Source organism: Bos grunniens, chromosome X (genome assembly GCF_055505025.1).
Source record: "Bos grunniens cultivar Pamir isolate PY7600 chromosome X, Bosgru_T2T1.0, whole genome shotgun sequence".
NCBI lineage: Eukaryota > Metazoa > Chordata > Mammalia > Artiodactyla > Bovidae > Bos > Bos grunniens.
Genome location: NC_141194.1, coordinates 58,117,700 through 58,137,576, shown reverse-complemented (window position 1 = coordinate 58,137,576; position 19,877 = coordinate 58,117,700). Strand labels below are relative to the sequence as shown.

At 43.4% G+C, this 19,877-nt stretch overlaps 1 protein-coding gene across 1 annotated transcript; it reads left to right on the top strand.

The window, feature by feature from the left end:
• Positions 1 to 1,729: 1,729 nt before the first annotated feature.
• Positions 1,730 to 5,823, top strand: LOC147340513 (germ cell-less protein-like 1). The gene has a single exon (XM_086387605.1). It carries the CDS (start codon positions 3,890 to 3,892, stop codon positions 5,393 to 5,395), a length of 1,506 nt encoding a protein of 501 aa, XP_086243731.1. The 5' UTR covers positions 1,730 to 3,889; the 3' UTR covers positions 5,396 to 5,823.
• Positions 5,824 to 19,877: the final 14,054 nt, after the last annotated feature.

Sequence of the window (19,877 nt, the reverse complement as noted above, 5' to 3'; positions counted from 1 at the left end):
AGAGTGAAAAAGTTGGCTTAAAGCTCAACATTCAGAAAACGAAGATCATGGCGTCCGGTCCCATCGCTTCATGGGAAATCGATGGGGAAACAGTGGAACAGTGTCAGACTTTATCTTTTTGGGCTCGAAAATCACTGCAGATGGTGACTGAAGCCATGAAACTAAAAGACGCTTGCTCCTTGACAGGAAAGCTATGACCAACCTAGACAGCAGATTCAAAAGCAGAGACACTACTTTGCCAACAGAGGTTCGTCTAGTCAAGGCTATAGTTTTTCCTGTGGTCATGTATGGATGTGAGAGTTGGACTGTGAAGAAGGCTGAGTGCCGAAGAATTGAGGCTTTTGAACTGTGGTGTTGGAGAAGCCTCTTGAGAGTCCCTTGGACTGCAAGGAGATCCAACCAGTCCATTCTGAAGGAGATCAGCCCTGGGATTTCTTTGGAAGGAATGATGCTAAAGCTGAAACTCCAGTACTTTGGCCACCTCATGCGAAGAGTTGACTCATTGGAAAAGACTCTGAGGCTGGGAGGGATTGGGGGCAGGAGGAGAAGGGGACGACAGAGGATGAGATGGCTGGATGGCATCACTGACTCGATGGACGTGAGTCTGGGTGAACTCCGGGAGTTGGTGATGGACAGGGAGGCCTGGCGTGCTGCGATTCGTGGGGTTGCAAAGAGTTGGACACGACTGAGCGATTGATCTGATCTGATCTGATCTGAAAGTCATTTAGCAAACGAAATCAGATGACATGGATATGTCACTGGGCTATACTTAATAGAAGTTCTTGATTGAAGTTCTTCCTGATGATTCTACTATTACTTCTAACGATATTGTTTTCTATACTGCCTGCTTCAAGAAGTGTTGTTCCTTACATTATCAAGTGTGTGACTGAGCCACTGATATAATGATGGTGTGCAGCTCCATATGAAATCCATAAGTATAATGGTGTGACTCTGTATATAAGAAGCAACAAGACAGAATATTTTCCTGGACCAAGAGACTAGTAAGACAGGTGTGGTCCAGAGACTTTTGTTACTCACAGGGCCTAGTCCAGTAATAACACACTGAGTGGCCTATCAGTGAGATCTTTGGCAGACCTGCGAATGAACCCTCCCAGCACCATGGAACAAGATGGTAATGAAATGCTCTGCAAACCATGGTCAAACTCATGGCCATAAAAGGGCCCTGCTCTGGCAACTGGCACTTGCTATCTGCCTCTACAAAGATTAACTCATGGACACTACAGCTGCTGACCTTCAACGTCCCCTGAAAGGAGTTCAGGGTGAAAATCAGAAATTAGGCACTCGCTCTGTGTTCTGGAAAAATGGACAAAACAGGCCTTTGGATAGTTAGAGATTTTCAGGTAAAGATTTTCTTGAGCCCAAATTCTTGCATCTTCTCATACCTAGAAAAGCACCTAAATTGTTAATGGGGACAACTATTTTGGCTTTTACAGTAATACCACAGTAAGAAGCCAAGGCCTACCTGGACAAACTTTGACAACTGGCTACCTCAAGCACCTGTCTACGCTGGGTTACAGACTCATTCACCAGAAAAGAAATTATAAGATTTATTTTGTCTGTTAAATTTCAGGTTTTCATTCTTTCAACTACTTCTAACTGGGTTTTTTATACCTACATTCAAAATGTATATGAATATGCCAGATGGCTCCATTCTTATAAATAGGGCAGCCCAAGTGTTGACTCTACCCAGACCAGGATCAAAGTTACTATCAAATGTAACCTGATTCTTGCAGGTTATTCTTGGACTGCTGATTACAGTAATTCATCTACTGATATTTGGTCTCTGCCTTTTAATCTACTTATCTAGTTTGTTCTTTCTAAAGGATACAATGGCTTCCCAGACAAAGTAACAGTGATGCAGAGATTCTGGCCACTCTTCAAAATGGACTCCCCTGATGTTCCACCATGGTTACAGATACAATCTTGGTTTACAAGCTCTCCTTTGTGAAAAACTATCTTGACTACAATCATTGTAATCATTCTGTTTTTTGCTGTTTGCTCCTTACATATATAACTGTGTATTTACTACTTGGGGCCCTTGGATCAGAAACCCTAAGTAAAAGGGTAAGGAGAATATGTTGCTTCAACCACTTAGGGTCAGTGCCCCTCACCTGCAGGAAGCAGTTACTGACAGATTTCTCTGCCCCTTTCCCCTCAGCAACAATATTCTCCTAAAATAAAAAGGGGGAAATGAGAGAGTTAACTTAGGCAGGTTGATAAGGAGTCAAAGCCTAAGGCCCCTTTAAGGAGGAGATAAACATTCTTTCTTTTTCACATTCTTTGCTATAGATATGTAGGCCTCGTAGGCAGCAGTATCTCTTATTCAAGGACATGTCTTTTTTTTTTTTTTTTTTTTTAAGCTTTGGATATATGTTATGGGAGAAGGTCTGGGTAAAAACTTCCACAGCTGTAGCTCTGGGTTAACCTGTTCCTTCTGGCTAATCTCGTGCTGATGTCATCCCAGGAGGTATGTTACAGGAAAGGGTCTGGAAAAATTCTCGAAGTCTTGAGGTATCTTTTATCTAGTCTCAGCAGCTAGTTGAGAAGTGTATAACGCCTTGCTTAAAGTAGTGAGGTGGGTTCTCTCCTGCTCCCTTCTGACGTCTATGTCTGAAGCTTTTTCTGTCACTTTCACTTTAGATAAAATCTACACAATGCTCCAAGTGACTGAGACTGTCTTTGGTCCCGAGTTAAATCTTCTCCTTCGGAGACCATGAATCTGGCGGCACTGTTCACCATTCACCATTAGCTGTCACAACTCTAGAGTCAGTATTCATGTTTGTCTCATGCCAAGCACCACTCAACCTGAAGCATTATATAGACCTTCTTATCAACTTTCTATAGCCATCTAACAGAGAATATTTAAAATGTGATTTAAGGTTATCCTGTCCTATTCAAAGTGTGTAAACATTCTACTCACATGATTTGAATAGGGCAGAATCTTTGCGACCCCATGGACACTAGTTTGCAAGTCTCTGCTATTCATGGAATTTTTCAGGCATGAATACTGGAGTGGGTTGTCGTTTCCTCCTCGAGGAAGTCTTCCCAACCCATGCCTCATGCGTCTCCTGCATTGGCAGGTGGATTGTTTACCACTGGGAATGTTTGGGAAGCCCCAAACATTCTACTCAGGCAAGGTCAAATGACCTGAGAGACTTACCGTTTTCAAAGTTTTTTCCCTTGCATTGTACTTTCCTTGTCATTGAAAGGTCCACACTCTCTCTACACCGTATACTTTGTTTAGCATATAACACTTGTCAGTATTTAATATTATTAATTTCCTCAAAAATCAAAATCCATCTCATTCATTCCTCATTTCTTTCAGTGTTTAAGTTTGTTACATGCTTAGCTGGTGTCTAAAATAGAGACAAAAGCAAAGACTGGGCACACATTGCCACTTTTATCACAGAAAATGTTTTGACAGCCGCAAATGATGGGATAACCTAAGAAAATAATTACAGAAATTAAGGTGCATAGAGCACAGAGCTGGAACCAAGACGTAATTATCCAAAAACAGGAGTGATCAGTAATTATTTCAAATGGGGAAGAGGAAATGATGTTCTTAAGATTCATGGGGAAAATTCATACACAAAGTCCTCTGTTCCACCATTATCCTACGAAGGGAGCCGCAGAGAAATCATCCCTGGAGGGAAAGATACGCAGAGTGGAATTCCTGGTACAGAGTGCACTTATCCTGTGATGGGGAGTGGGAGGGGTAGGGGAAAGCCTCGTGGGTGTGGCTTTGCGTGGCGTCCAAGATGACGTCACAAACATCAGCCGTATCCAACGACACCGTGGGCTGAGCTAGTGCCAGTGGCGGCTGCGTCTGGTGAGGAAGCTTGCCCTCTGTACCGCTGAGGTAAAAGCCATGGGAGCAGTAAACAGTCAGATGCCCTCGAACAGAGTGGGGCATGCCCCAGAGGAGCCAGGTGCCCCTGAGGGGGAGGAGGAGGCCGAGGAGGTAGCAGTGGCAGTGATAGAGGAAGGGGAGGAGAGCGAAGAGGCCAGACCCACCACTAGCCAAGGGCGCCACAAGCGGAAGACAGGCCCAGAAGGGCAGCTCACAAAAGCGCCTCACAGGAAGCGAGCAAAAGACAGTTTAGAGTCCGTTTATAAGACACTTTTTCTGAGAGGAGAAGGGAGTGACGTGCAGATCCGTGCCCTGGGGAAGGAGTGGAACTTGCACAAGGTCTACTTGTGCCGGTCAGGATACTTTGCTAGCATGTTCAGTGGTGCGTGGCGTGAGACAACCATGGATACTGTAGAGTTGCAGATGCCTGACGAGAACATTGATTGTGAGGCACTGCACGAGGCTTTAGGTTCCCTGTACCGAAACTCTGTGCTCATCCCACCCGGTCGAGTGGTCCCCATGCTGGCCACAGCCAGCATGCTGCAGCTGGACAAGCTGATTCAGCAGTGCGGAGAGATAATGAAGGAGACGGTCAGTGATCAGACCGTGTGCAGCTACTACTGCTCTGCTGAGAGCTACGGACTCCAGAACATCAGGGCCATGTGTCTTCAGTGGCTGCTGGACAACCTGATGACCCAGCATAGTGAGGAGTTATTGAGAGAAGTTAGCCTGGATCTCATGAAAGAGGTCATTGCCTCTTCAGAGCTCTTCGTGATGGAGGTAGAGATGGATGTGTACACGACGCTGAAAAAGTGGATGTTCCTGCAGCTGCAGCCGACATGGAGAGGCCCCCGCAGAGACCTGCTGCCTGACGCCGACTCGTGGTTTGCCAGGTCCAGGCAGGAGTCAGAGGGCACCCCTTTCCTGGAGACCGAGCAGGGCAGAGCCTTCGTGCCAGCGTTCCAGCAGCTGCGGCTTGCCTACATGATCTGCGACCTGCCGTCAGCACGCATCATCGACCAGGATGCACTGATCCCTGCCACGTGGCTGACCCCAGTGTACAAAGAGCAGTGGCTTGCCCTCCTCCGGGCTGAGCAGACCAGAGACCTCGGGCCCGTGGATGTCTTCGTGTCCGACCTCCAGAGGACCAGCATGCGGTGCGGGGGCCAGCTCCTCAGGGATAAGCAGTGCAGCTGGCGGTGGGCAGGCTTCAACGTCGGCTGGGACTTGGTGGTGTGCTATGCCAACCGGCGCATCATTTTCAAGCGCAGCGCGCTGAACAAGTCCTGCGGTCTCGGGGTCAGCTTACTCTGGCAGAGAAAGGTCGCGTTCCGCTTGCGCCTGGCCTCCTTGGACAGGGCTGGAAGAGCCATTTTCCGGAAGGAGACAGAACTCCAGGTGCTTTCCCTGGGAAAGGATGAAGAGCTAGAGGTGGTGAATCTGGAGAACGAAGATGTGGTTTTCCCCATATATGTGACCTGTAATTTCCTGTACCTCCCCAGAGAGGGGCGTTTTCCTGAGTGAGGACTCCTGAAAACAAAATCTCAGAGAGGTGAGCAGCTCTTTTCCTGGGGTCAGGGACGACCAGCTTTGTCCAGATGCCAGCTCCTTCTGCGGGACCAACCGGACTTGCCCACCTCTGGTGGCCCACCTCTGTCAGAGTCTTTGTTGAACTGTAGCTCATAATACTTGAGATTGTTTACCTGAGCCTATGAAGAGGAGAAATTTTAAAGCCCTGCTCCCCCAACACCTTTAGACCTCATTTGTGCTGTTAAAGTGGCAACCTGTCCTCCTGGTTTACCATCCATCAATGCCCCCTCCCATCATTTCTGCAAAGTCAAAGACCAGTTGACTTTAGAGAGAACCTGTGAACCTACCTACTCTACTACTGTTGGGGAAACTCTTTTAAAATATGCATTTCCTTTAGCTTGATTAAAGGGATGTTAAAGAAACCGTTTGGTTTCTCTTTCAGTTCGCGTGTTTAGAGCCACTCTGCCCCACTCATTACCACTACTACCGCTAGCTTCCTTTGGATTGCTTCCCTTTCCCCATTCCCTGCCACTGAGCGTGTAGTACTTGGTTCCCATGATCTCTCACTCTGTGAACGCACCCAGGCTACACTGATGATCTTCTCTTTATTGGTTGTTCCTCAACATTCTTAGGTTAGTTGACTTCATATCGTATCTTGATGTTACTTTGGCTTTATTTTGACTTTCCTAGCATTTTAACCCTAGAAAGACGCCTCAAATCTTATACAACCCTATATTGGGGGTGGAGTGGAAGGCGGCAGATTGATGCTATGAGGACATCTCGGTACTAGACAGACTTTTTCTGTGGCATACAGCCATGAATTATTTATGCACCAGAATGCACTCTCTAAGCACGCTGATGGCCTTTGCCCTTCAGAAACATTTGACGTTGGAATTGTACGTGGAAAGACTCTTTCCCGCTTAAAAACAGGTCTGGTAACCTCTGGAAAGGAACGCTTTTGAATTATCATGGGAATTATTTGGCATCTGGAAGTGGCATCACGAGAAGTCCACACTAGTAATCAAAAGGGTAAGATAAAAAGTGTTTTTGTCACAAAAGGAGAAGCACACTAGTCACGATTTGAATTTGTTAGTTTCTGATTACTGTAAACTTACAAATTGTCACCATCCCATTCCCTCCATTGAGTCATTTTGAGGTCAAAGAATGGAAAACTATTTAAGAATCCATATAAATAATAAATACATGCTTGGAAAGAGTGTGATAAATTAATACAAGATGAACAAATTAAAAAAATAGTATACTCTATTGGTGTTTGGCAGATTCATGTTGATGTATGGCAAAACCAATACAATATTGTAAAGTAATTAGCCTCCAATTAAAATAAATAAATGTACATTTAAATTAAAAAAAAAAAACAGTCACCAGATTTAAGGCTTTACTTAGTTGAAATCAGAATTTTCCTTACTGGTGGTTTATGTTTCTCTTCCCAATTAGATTTTATCCATTGTCATTCAGTGAACAAATTACTTTTGACTTTATCCATTCATTCATTCCTTTTACTCTTTAAGGAGATTTGAAAGGCTTCCTTATCCCAAACCCACATACTAGTATTAGAGTAATATTTACGTGACAGTTACTTATATGAAATGGTTCAACCAGGGAGCTGCTGTTGCATCCTTCGATGTTTGCCCTTAATTTTGCAGCCCCCTACCCTTTCTCGTGTTCCCTTATATTCCATATACCTAACCAACTACAAACAATAGACTTCATTTTATTTGTGTTTAAAAATAACTGGGGAGAAGAGTAAGTCATGATTCAGTTGAAACGTAAAAATTATTGTTATTTTTTTTTTTTTTTGGTAAGAATTTCACTTTCTTTATATAAACTCTCTAAGCAATTTGAAATCACTTTTTCTTGAGCTGAATGCCAAGATGCCATTTCATCTAAACAGAGGTATCCTCAGTTGGGAAATTCAGAGACTACTTAGCTACAAGTGTACCTTGACTGAAAGATCTGCTTTTGTTTTCCTACCCAACGAGCTTTAAATCCTTAAATTGCTTGTTGCCGCTTACAATAGAAAGATGTTCAATAATGTACAAAGAGTGACAGCTGAAATACACTCATTTAAACATTTAAACTCTCACAAACCCTGACTGTTGCCATTTGCCAGTTTGGGCAATTTATCCAATACCTGTCTCTATTTTTTCTCTTTTTTTTTTTCTTTTCTTTTTGACTGCTCAGGATGAGGAAGAAACCTTTTCCCATGTTGATACTCATTCTGTTAGCCTCTTCGTAAGGCATGGGGAAATGGGGAGGCAGGGCGAAGTACAGTCATGGTAACGCTATAGGAAACCATCAAGCTAAATAACAGCAAAGTAAACGCCACACTAAAGGAGATGTACCCCTATGGGATACCACGTGGTCCTTGACAATGATGAGGATTTATCCCTGTCTCTGTTTTTCCCTCTCTGTATGTCTGCCGCTCTCTCTGTCATCCCCTATCTCTGTCTCCATGATGTCTGTCTGCATCCCTGTCTAATTTCTATCTACCTCTGTCTTTGTCTTCCTCAGTCTCTGTCTCAGACTGCCTATCTTCGTCACTCTCTGTCTCTGTCTTACTGTCCGTATCTTTCTGTTTCTCTCTGTTTCTGACAATCTGTTTGTGTCTGGGTCTCTATGTTTCTGTCTCTGTCTCTGTATTTCTCCAGTGCTTCTGTATCCGTCTGTATCTGCATCTCTCTGTGTCTCTTTCTCCATCCGTCTGTCTTTGTCTTTCCCTTTCTGTCCCGATCTGTCTCTGTCTTTCTCCCCACCCCCAACCTTGTTTCTCTCTGACTCTCTCTCTCCCCATCACTATCTCTATGTCTGTTGGCTCTCTTTCAGTGTGCGTCTGTCTTTCTCTGTCTCTCAGTCTGTCTGTCTCTGTCTTTCTATCTGTGTCAATCAGCCTCTGCCTGTCTCCCTGTCTCTGTCTGCAACCATCATTCTTTGCCTTAGTTTGAATGGGTGTCTGTTTGTCCCTGTCTGTGCCTGGCTTCCTCTGCCTCCCTGTCTCTGTCTCCATCTATTTCTACCTGTCTCTGTCTGCCCCTTTCTGTGTATGCCTTTCTACCTGTCTCTTTTGGGGGAGGAGGTACAATTTCTGAGTCTGTCCATCTGTTGGGCTTTCTCAGCCTGCCTGACCAGCTATCTCTGTTTTTCTGTCAGGCTGTCCTGTCTCTGGCTGTTTCTACATCTGGTTCTGTTGCATCTTTTGATAGTCCATCTCTGCTTCTGCCTGTCTTAAGGAGACAGGAATGAAATGTTATTACAATTCGGTAGACAAACCCTCTTCTGTCATCTTCCCTTCCAGTGGTGTCCTAGAGATAGATGCTGTAAGAAGATAAAGCTTAGCATTCGTATTCAAAGACACAAGAGACTTAAATAAACAATGACTTATGAAGGAGAAAGCAGTGCCCCAGGGATGGAAGTGGGATGGACACAGACAGCAGACCAGTGTAAATTATGCTACTGTGGAAAGGGTCTATATATAAACAGCACAAAGATGACACTGAAATTTCGATGAAAGATAAATCATGTGCTGGAAAAAGAAAACCATCTTTTTAAGAGGAAAATAAAAAGAAGAGGGAGTGTCCAGCCACAAGGTCTACAGGAAGGTACTTGCCAAGTCTCAGCCACAGAATTTGGACATGAAACTGCCTGGTGAGAGTTAAAATAGCAAAATTCACCTATTTTATATAAGCACATCACATCAGTTTAATCATGCGATTAAACTTAAACTTTTGAATTGGGGTCAGCAAACACACACACACACACACACACACACACACGGAAATAAGTGGATTGAAGCAGAATCCAAGGTTTTTATGTCATCACCTGTTCAGCTAGTAACATGACTTCTAAGACATTCATACACACACACACACATTTATATTTTATGAGCCCTCATGAGGTTCCACCCTTTCCTTGTCCACTCAGCTACCTGGGCCTTGATGCCCTTCCCTTTATTCAAGATAAATCTCTTGAAAGGGGTGTGTCATCTGCCCCCTGTTCTAAGGTTTACTTGCTTGACTCCAGGCACCATCTATATGTCATAGACTCTCAAATTCATAGCCCATGCACAGACCTCTTCTTTGAATCCAGACCTATAGCCAGCAGTCTGCCCCACCACTTGGAAATCTCAAAGGTGGTGCGATCTACAAAGGAACAAAATAGAACGTATAGTCCAGGCAACCAATTTTAATCTAAATGTAGATTCCTTCCTCATTTGAGTAAATAAATAGAAAGACACTGATTCTGGTAAGGAGAAGATAACCAGGATGTTAGCTGAAACTTATACTTCTTCAAGTGCTTGTGTTTCAGAAGTAAAATTTGTCTATTCATGACATTCTAAAGAAAGGTGGCAATTTTTTTTTTCTAGTAGTAAGAGAATTGAAATTTACCTCATTTATTTAGACAATAGCCAATTGATATATGAACAGTCTTCGGGAATGATTTGTTCTAACAGTGCAGATGAAAGTTTGGTTTAGTCTGTGAACACGTTTTCCATGTCAGTTGCTATGATTAGATTCTGAGATCAGACACCAAAGGATAAATTTCACTCCACATGGTAGCAAACTTCAACTGTCAAACTTGGTTTAAAGACTAGCAGGGTAATAAGATGCAGTGGAAGGAACAAAAACTATCTGGGCAGATTCAAGGTAAGATTTGAATACCCAAAAGATCCTTAATTCTCTGAGCAGTATTCATCACATAAACACACTGCATTACATTGGTGATGTCTGTCAATTATTTTAAAAAATAAAAATAGTACATGGTGATGGCAAAAATAGGAATCTACAAGCAGCTGATGGTTTTGATTAGCGTGTTTGCTGTACATGGGATTTTATGAAGAGTGGTGACTCTAAGTGAATTAAAATCATCCAAGCGGTCACGAAGAGCATGTTTTGGGTGAAGGCAAGTGGCTGAGTATGGTCCACCACAGGTGAGGAGACTTGCTGTAGAGGTATATTCTTAAAGATGGTAGCCCCTAGTCGTATGTGATTATTTAAATTGATTAAAATTAAATAAAATGGAAAATTCAGTCTCTCAGTCTCACTCGCAGCATTTGAAGTGCTCGATGGCTACATGTAAACCCGTGGCTACTATACTGTGCGCAGCGCAGATATGGAACATCTCTATCAGCGCAGAGAATTCTGTGAGATAGTGCTGTTCTATAATCAGTTATTCCAAGTAAAATTTACATTTCTTTCTGCTTCTGAATACATAGGTCGCCTGGATAACCTATGTGGGGGTGGGTGATGTTTGTGGGGATGGGGAGGAGTTAGAAAAACGGACATACAGAATGGTCACATTTGGATTTACAGGGTCTCATCAGGGTCTTATTTGTCTCACTGTGCTTACTGAGATGTTATGGAGGCTGGGGACAGGGCTTGAGGAAGGTTGGCAGCCACCCAAAGGAACCGTTTGTTCTGGAACCCTGTGCTTTGGAATGTGAAGAATTTGGGTCTAATCTCCTGTGGCCCATACAGCATCTGACCTGGTGGTCAGGCCATCATCTCAAACTCATTGTCCAAAACTCAACCTTTGCTTTCTTTCTCCCATTCCACGATCATGAATATCTATTTTCAATATATTTTATGGTTGGTCTTTTACTGTTCATATTGTTAATATCTCCACCAGTATACTAGCCCTCTTCTCAGTCGCTAGGCCTTGAAATCGCTGGTTGAAAGGATACAAAATAAATGTCTTTGTAAACTGAAACTTACATTAGAAATAATAGCATGTGGGGTTATTGTAAATACATTTAGATACAAATACGTAAATACATAAATCAAATACATTTGAGTCTTCTGCTTTGCTTTGCCATCAGGTTTAACGTGATATGATATTTCGATGCCTCCCAGCTTAAGACCAGCAGGAACACATTTGTAGTTGAACAATTTGAGTTTATTATTCTTTGCAGTGAAGGAGAACATACACAGTGAAGGAACTGTGGGCCACACAAGTACGTGGGTGATAGAAAAGGGATGTTAAGAGATTTGGGCTTGGGACTTCCCTGCTGGTCCGGTGGATGAGCCTTTGCCTTCCAAAGTAGGTGGTGTGGGTTCGCTCCCTGGTTGGGGAAACTAAGGTCCCACATGTCTTGTGGCCAAAAACCAAAACATAAAAGAAAACAAACAAACAAACAAAAAAAAACAGAAGCAATATGGTAACAAATTGAATAAAGACTAAATAAAGGGACCACCTCAAAAAAAAATTAAAGAAAAAAAGAGGTGGGCTTGTTTTAGGTGATTTGGGTGAATTTTTAAAGAAGCAGAGCTCTGATCTGGATTGGATACTGTCAGAAAGACAGGGAACTCCTATGACAGTATCTTAATAAACCTTTTCTATAGAGAGAATAGATTAGAGTGAGGTTAAAGCTACAATTGCTGAAAACAAGCAAAGAAACAAAGCAAAGGGGAAAACAAAACCCCCAAACTAGCAGTCACTCATACTAGCTAGGAGAGGGATATACGGTGATTTGTACAGTGATTTTGCTTTTGTCTGTGCTAAGGAACAAAAAAATCATGAAGTGGCCTTTGTTTTGTCTCACTTTATCATGATCTCAGAGTGACAAGATCTCATGATCTCACCTGAAGTTGGCATTCCCTGAGATTTTTTTCAATGTCTAATGGGAGAATAACATGTCCTAGCCTGGATGTCAAGAGATACTTTTTAGTACCCCCTTCTGGCCACAAGCCATTAACCCATGTTATCTAGATTATCAACATTGCTCTGATTTTGATGATCAGGAATTTGTTTAGAGAATGTAGTCTGTAGTAGGACATGGATTGGTCTCTCCTGCTCCTTTTGCAGTAGAATGCATCATTGAATACTCTGGTGTGACACGGGCTGTGCAATAGCATTTAAGACTCCAGACAGGATGCATTGGCCAACTGCAAAACAAGTAATCAAACGAAACACAATGATTATTAGTCCTTGAAACAGGACTTGAAGTCAAGGGCTTGGATTATAAAAACCAGGCAATGAATCCAGCTGGGTTCACCTTTGAGCACCACATGACTTTTGTTAGAATCAAAGACAAGTTTTGGACCACCCTTGCTAGTTATGATTTTCCCTAATGTGAGAATAGCAAGTCACAAAGCCTATATGAATAGGGAGTCAGTTATTCTTCGTGTGTGTGTGTGTGTGTGTGAGAGAGAGAGAGAGAGAGTCGCTCAGTCATGTCTGACTCTTTGCAACCCCATGGACTATAGCCCAGGAGGCTCCTCTGTCCATGGTATTCTTCAGGCAAGAATACTGGAGTGGGTTGCCATTCCCTTCTCCAGGGGATCTTCCCGACCCAGGGACCGAACCCGGGTCTCCTGCATTGCAGGCAGATTCTTTACCATCTGAGCCACCAGAGAAGCCCTTCCTGGTGAGTTTTTAAAAGAAATTGGTTTGACTGTTACTGGATAATCCCCTCTCTCTAACCCCTCCCCCCTCCCCCACCCGTTTCTGGGAAACAAGATCTGCTGGAATGTGTAGTTTAACATATCACGGAGTCTCAACAATTATCCTGAACACACAAGATAAGTTAGCGTATGCCATATGGGTGTTATATAAGATGTTACATAACAAATAGTACCTCATTGTGGCACGGCCTCTATCAGGAGAATAAGCATCATTTGTTACAACTAGAGACAGCCGATTTTGTGTTCCTCAAGGTAAGTGATGTATTTAGCAGAACTTCCCTCGTGTGGCTCAGCTGGTAAAGAATCCACGTGCGGTGGAGGAGACCTGGGTTCGATCCCTGGGTTGGGAAGATCCCCTGGAGAAGGGAAAGGCTACCCTGTCCAGTATTCCGGCCTGGAGAATTCCACGGACTGTATAGTCCATGGGGTCGCAAACAGTCGAACACGACTGAGTGACTTTCACTTTCAACCAGTTTCACAAAGCAGGCTGACTATCATGAACAAATGGAATATCTTGAGCAAATTTGACTCTCAGGGTCAGGGTGGCTCCAATAATGGAGCCTACTCTTGATTGAGTGGGACTCACCGACAGGGCGCAGGAATGGCCGAGAGGAGCTACCCCGCGTCTCAGGTAAGGGGCGGTGGCCGGGAGGAGAAATCCCAAGCCCGAGGCCAGGGGCGGCGGCCGGGAGGACCGACCCCACATCCAAGGAGCCGTGGCTGCCTGGGCACAGGAGGCCTAGAGGAGCTATCCCACGTTGAAGGTCAGGAAGGGCGGCGGTGAGGAGATACCCCTCGTCCAAGGTAAGGAACGGCGGCTGGGCTTTGCTGGAGCAGCCGTGAAGAGATAACCCACGCCCAAGGTAAGAGAAGCCCAAGTAAGACGGTAGGTGGTGCAAGAGGGCATCAGAGGGCAGACACACTGAAACTGTACTCACAGAAAACTAGTCAATCTAATCACACTAGGACAACAGCCTTTTCTAACTCAATGAAACTAAGCCATGCCCATGGGACAACCCAAGATGGGTGGGTCATGGTGGAGAGGTCTGACAGAATGTGGTCCACTGGAGAAGGGAATGGCAAACCACTTCAGTATTCTTGCCTTGACAACCCCATGAGCAGTATGAAAAGGCAAAAGGAGAGGATACTGAAAGAGGAACTCCCCAGGTCAGTAGGTGCCCAATATGCTACTGGAGATCAGTGGAGAAATAACTCCAGAAAGAATGAAGGAATGGAGCCAAAGCAAAAACAATACCCAGCTGTGGATGTGACTGGTGATAGAAGCAAGGTCCGATGCTGTAAAGAGCAATATTGCATAGGAACCTGGAATGTCAGGTCCATGAATCAAGGCAAATTGGACGTAGTCAAACAAGAGATGGCAAGAGTGAATGTCGACATTCTTGGAATCAGCGAACTCAAATGGACTGGAATGGGTGAATTTAACTCAGGTGACCATTATATCTACTACTGTGGGCAGGAATCCCTCAGAAGAAATGGAGTAGCCGTCATGGTCAACAAAAGAGTCTGAAATGCAGTACTTGGATGCAATCTCAAAAACGACAGAATGATCTCTGTTCGTTTCCAAGGCAAACCATTCAATATCTCAGTAATCCAAGTCTATGGCCCAACCAGTAAGGCTGAAGAAGCTGAAGTTGAACGGTTCTATGAAGACCTACCAGGCCTTTTAGAACTAACACCCAAAAAAGATGTCCTTTTCATTATAGGGGACTGAATGCAAAAGTAGGAAATCAAGAAACACCTGGAGTAACAGGCAAATTTGGCCTTGGAATATGGAATGAAGCAGGACAAAGACTAATAGAGTTTTGCCAAGAAAATGCACTGGTCATAACAAATACCCTCTTCCAATAACACAAGAGAAGACTCTACACATGGACATCAACAGATGGTCCACACCAAAATCAGACTGATTATATTCTTTGCAGCCAAAGATGGAGAAGCTCTACACAGTCAGCAAAAACAAGACCAGGAGCTGACTGTGGCTCAGATCATGAACTCCTTATTGCCAAAATCAGACTTTAATTGAAGAAAGTAGGGAAAACCTCTAGACCATTCAGGTATGACCTAAATCAAATCCCTTATGATTATACAGTGGAAGTGAGAAACAGATTTAAGGGCCTAGATCTGATAGATAAGAGTGCCTGATGAACTATGGAATGAGGTTCGTGACATTGTACAGGAGACAGGGATCAAACCATCCCCATGGAAAAGAAATGCAAAAAAGCAAAATGGCTGTCTGGGGAGGCCTTACAAATAGCTGTGAAAAGAAGAGAAGGGAAAAGCAAAGGAGAAAAGGAAGGATATAAGCATCTGAATGCAGAGTTCCAAAGAATAGCAAGAAGAGATAAGAAAGCCTTCCTCAGCGATCAATGCAAAGAAATAGAGGAAAACAACAGAATGGGAAAGAGTAGAGATCTCTTCAAGAAAACAAGAGATACCAAGGGAACATTTCATGCAAAGATGGGCTCGAGAAAGGACAGAAATGGTATGGGCCTAACAGAAGCAGAAGATATTCAGGAGAGGTGGCAAGTATACACGGAAGAACTGTACAAAAAAGATCTTCACGAGCCAGATAATCACGATGGTGTGATCACTGACCTAGAGCCAGACATCCTGGAATGTGAAGCCAAGTGGGCCTTAGAAAGCATCACTACGAACAAAGCTAGTGGAGGTGATGGAACTCCAGTGGAGCTATCTCAAATCCTGAAAGATGATGCTGTGAAAGTGCTGGGCTCAATATGCCAGCAGATTTGGAAACTCAGCAGTGGCCACAGGACTGGAAAAGGTCAGTTTTCATTCCAATCCCAAAGAAAGACAATGCCAAAGAATGCTCAAACTACCACACAAGTGCACTCATCTCACATGCTAGTAAAGTAATGCTCAACACTCTCCAAGCCAGGCTTCAGCAATACGTAAACCGTGAACTTCCAGATGTTCAAGCTAGTTTTAGAAAAGGCAGAGGAACCAGAGATCAAATTGCCAACATCCGCTGGATCATGGAAAAAGCAAGAGAGTTCCAGAAAAACATCTATTTCTGCTTTATTGACTATGCCAAAGCCTTTGACTGTGTGGATCACAATAAACTGTGGAAAATTCTGAAAGAGATGGGAATAGCAGACCACCTGACCTGCCTCTGGAGAAATCTGTATGCAGGTCAGGAAGCAACAGTTCGAACTGGACATGGAACAACAGACTGGTTCCAAAGATGAAAAGGAGTACGTCAAGGCTGTTTATTGCCACCCTGCTTATTTACCTTCTATGCAGAGTACATCATGAGAAACGCTGGACTGGAAGAACACAAGCTGGAATCAAGATTGCCGGGAGAAATATCAATAACCTCAGATATGTAGATGACACCACCCTTATGGCAGACAGTGAAGAGGAACTAAAAAGCCTCTTGATGAAAGAGAAAGTGGAGAGTGAAAAAGTTGGCTTAAAGCTCAACATTCAGAAAACGAAGATCATGGCGTCCGGTCCCATCGCTTCATGGGAAATCGATGGGGAAACAGTGGAACAGTGTCAGACTTTATCTTTTTGGGCTCGAAAATCACTGCAGATGGTGACTGAAGCCATGAAACTAAAAGACGCTTGCTCCTTGACAGGAAAGCTATGACCAACCTAGACAGCAGATTCAAAAGCAGAGACACTACTTTGCCAACAGAGGTTCGTCTAGTCAAGGCTATAGTTTTTCCTGTGGTCATGTATGGATGTGAGAGTTGGACTGTGAAGAAGGCTGAGTGCCGAAGAATTGAGGCTTTTGAACTGTGGTGTTGGAGAAGCCTCTTGAGAGTCCCTTGGACTGCAAGGAGATCCAACCAGTCCATTCTGAAGGAGATCAGCCCTGGGATTTCTTTGGAAGGAATGATGCTAAAGCTGAAACTCCAGTACTTTGGCCACCTCATGCGAAGAGTTGACTCATTGGAAAAGACTCTGAGGCTGGGAGGGATTGGGGGCAGGAGGAGAAGGGGACGACAGAGGATGAGATGGCTGGATGGCATCACTGACTCGATGGACGTGAGTCTGGGTGAACTCCGGGAGTTGGTGATGGACAGGGAGGCCTGGCGTGCTGCGATTCGTGGGGTTGCAAAGAGTTGGACACGACTGAGCGATTGATCTGATCTGATCTGATCTGAAAGTCATTTAGCAAACGAAATCAGATGACATGGATATGTCACTGGGCTATACTTAATAGAAGTTCTTGATTGAAGTTCTTCCTGATGATTCTACTATTACTTCTAACGATATTGTTTTCTATACTGCCTGCTTCAAGAAGTGTTGTTCCTTACATTATCAAGTGTGTGACTGAGCCACTGATATAATGATGGTGTGCAGCTCCATATGAAATCCATAAGTATAATGGTGTGACTCTGTATATAAGAAGCAACAAGACAGAATATTTTCCTGGACCAAGAGACTAGTAAGACAGGTGTGGTCCAGAGACTTTTGTTACTCACAGGGCCTAGTCCAGTAATAACACACTGAGTGGCCTATCAGTGAGATCTTTGGCAGACCTGCGAATGAACCCTCCCAGCACCATGGAACAAGATGGTAATGAAATGCTCTGCAAACCATGGTCAAACTCATGGCCATAAAAGGGCCCTGCTCTGGCAACTGGCACTTGCTATCTGCCTCTACAAAGATTAACTCATGGACACTACAGCTGCTGACCTTCAACGTCCCCTGAAAGGAGTTCAGGGTGAAAATCAGAAATTAGGCACTCGCTCTGTGTTCTGGAAAAATGGACAAAACAGGCCTTTGGATAGTTAGAGATTTTCAGGTAAAGATTTTCTTGAGCCCAAATTCTTGCATCTTCTCATACCCAGAAAAGCACCTAAATTGTTAATGGGGACAACTATTTTGGCTTTTACAGTAATACCACAGTAAGAAGCCAAGGCCTACCTGGACAAACTTTGACAACTGGCTACCTCAAGCACCTGTCTACGCTGGGTTACAGACTCATTCACCTGAAAAGAAATTATAAGATTTATTTTGTCTGTTAAATTTCAGGTTTTCATTCTTTCAACTACTTCTAACTGGGTTTTTTATACCTACATTCAAAATGTATATGAATATGCCAGATGGCTCCATTCTTATAAATAGGGCAGCCCAAGTGTTGACTCTACCCAGACCAGGATCAAAGTTACTATCAAATGTAACCTGATTCTTGCAGGTTATTCTTGGACTGCTGATTACAGTAATTCATCTACTGATATTTGGTCTCTGCCTTTTAATCTACTTATCTAGTTTGTTCTTTCTAAAGGATACAATGGCTTCCCAGACAAAGTAACAGTGATGCAGAGATTCTGGCCACTCTTCAAAATGGACTCCCCTGATGTTCCACCATGGTTACAGATACAATCTTGGTTTACAAGCTCTCCTTTGTGAAAAACTATCTTGACTACAATCATTGTAATCATTCTGTTTTTTGCTGTTTGCTCCTTACATATATAACTGTGTATTTACTACTTGGGGCCCTTGGATCAGAAACCCTAAGTAAAAGGGTAAGGAGAATATGTTGCTTCAACCACTTAGGGTCAGTGCCCCTCACCTGCAGGAAGCAGTTACTGACAGATTTCTCTGCCCCTTTCCCCTCAGCAACAATATTCTCCTAAAATAAAAAGGGGGAAATGAGAGAGTTAACTTAGGCAGGTTGATAAGGAGTCAAAGCCTAAGGCCCCTTTAAGGAGGAGATAAACATTCTTTCTTTTTCACATTCTTTGCTATAGATATGTAGGCCTCGTAGGCAGCAGTATCTCTTATTCAAGGACATGTCTTTTTTTTTTTTTTTTTTTAAGCTTTGGATATATGTTATGGGAGAAGGTCTGGGTAAAAACTTCCACAGCTGTAGCTCTGGGTTAACCCGTTCCTTCTGGCTAATCTCGTGCTGATGTCATCCCAGGAGGTATGTTACAGGAAAGGGTCTGGAAAAATTCTCGAAGTCTTGAGGTATCTTTTATCTAGTCTCAGCAGCTAGTTGAGAAGTGTATAATGCCTTGCTTAAAGTAGTGAGGTGGGTTCTCTCCTGCTCCCTTCTGACGTCTATGTCTGAAGCTTTTTCTGTCACTTTCACTTTAGATAAAATCTACACAATGCTCCAAGTGACTGAGACTGTCTTTGGTCCCGAGTTAAATCTTCTCCTTCGGAGACCATGAATCTGGCGGCACTGTTCACCATTCACCATTAGCTGTCACAACTCTAGAGTCAGTATTCATGTTTGTCTCATGCCAAGCACCTCTCAACCTGAAGCATTATATAGACCTTCTTATCAACTTTCTATAGCCATCTAACAGAGAATATTTAAAATGTGATTTAAGGTTATCCTGTCCTATTCAAAGTGTGTAAACATTCTACTCACATGATTTGAATAGGGCAGAATCTTTGCGACCCCATGGACACTAGTTTGCAAGTCTCTGCTATTCATGGAATTTTTCAGGCATGAATACTGGAGTGGGTTGTCGTTTCCTCCTCGAGGAAGTCTTCCCAACCCATGCCTCATGCGTCTCCTGCATTGGCAGGTGGATTGTTTACCACTGGGAATGTTTGGGAAGCCCCAAACATTCTACTCAGGCAAGGTCAAATGACCTGAGAGACTTACCGTTTTCAAAGTTTTTTCCCTTGCATTGTACTTTCCTTGTCATTGAAAGGTCCACACTCTCTCTACACTGTATACTTTGTTTAGCATATAACACTTGTCAGTATTTAATATTATTAATTTCCTCAAAAATCAAAATCCATCTCATTCATTCCTCATTTCTTTCAGTGTTTAAGTTTGTTACATGCTTAGCTGGTGTCTAAAATAGAGACAAAAGCAAAGACTGGGCACACATTGCCACTTTTATCACAGAAAATGTTTTGACAGCCGCAAATGATGGGATAACCTAAGAAAATAATTACAGAAATTAAGGTGCATAGAGCACAGAGCTGGAACCAAGACGTAATTATCCAAAAACAGGAGTGATCAGTAATTATTTCAAATGGGGAAGAGGAAATGATGTTCTTAAGATTCATGGGGAAAATTCATACACAAAGTCCTCTGTTCC

Coding starts and splice junctions, on each gene's coding strand:
- LOC147340513 (XM_086387605.1), top strand. CDS start 3,890: ATGGGAGCAGTAAACAGTCAGATGCCCTCGAACAGAGTGGGGCATGCC.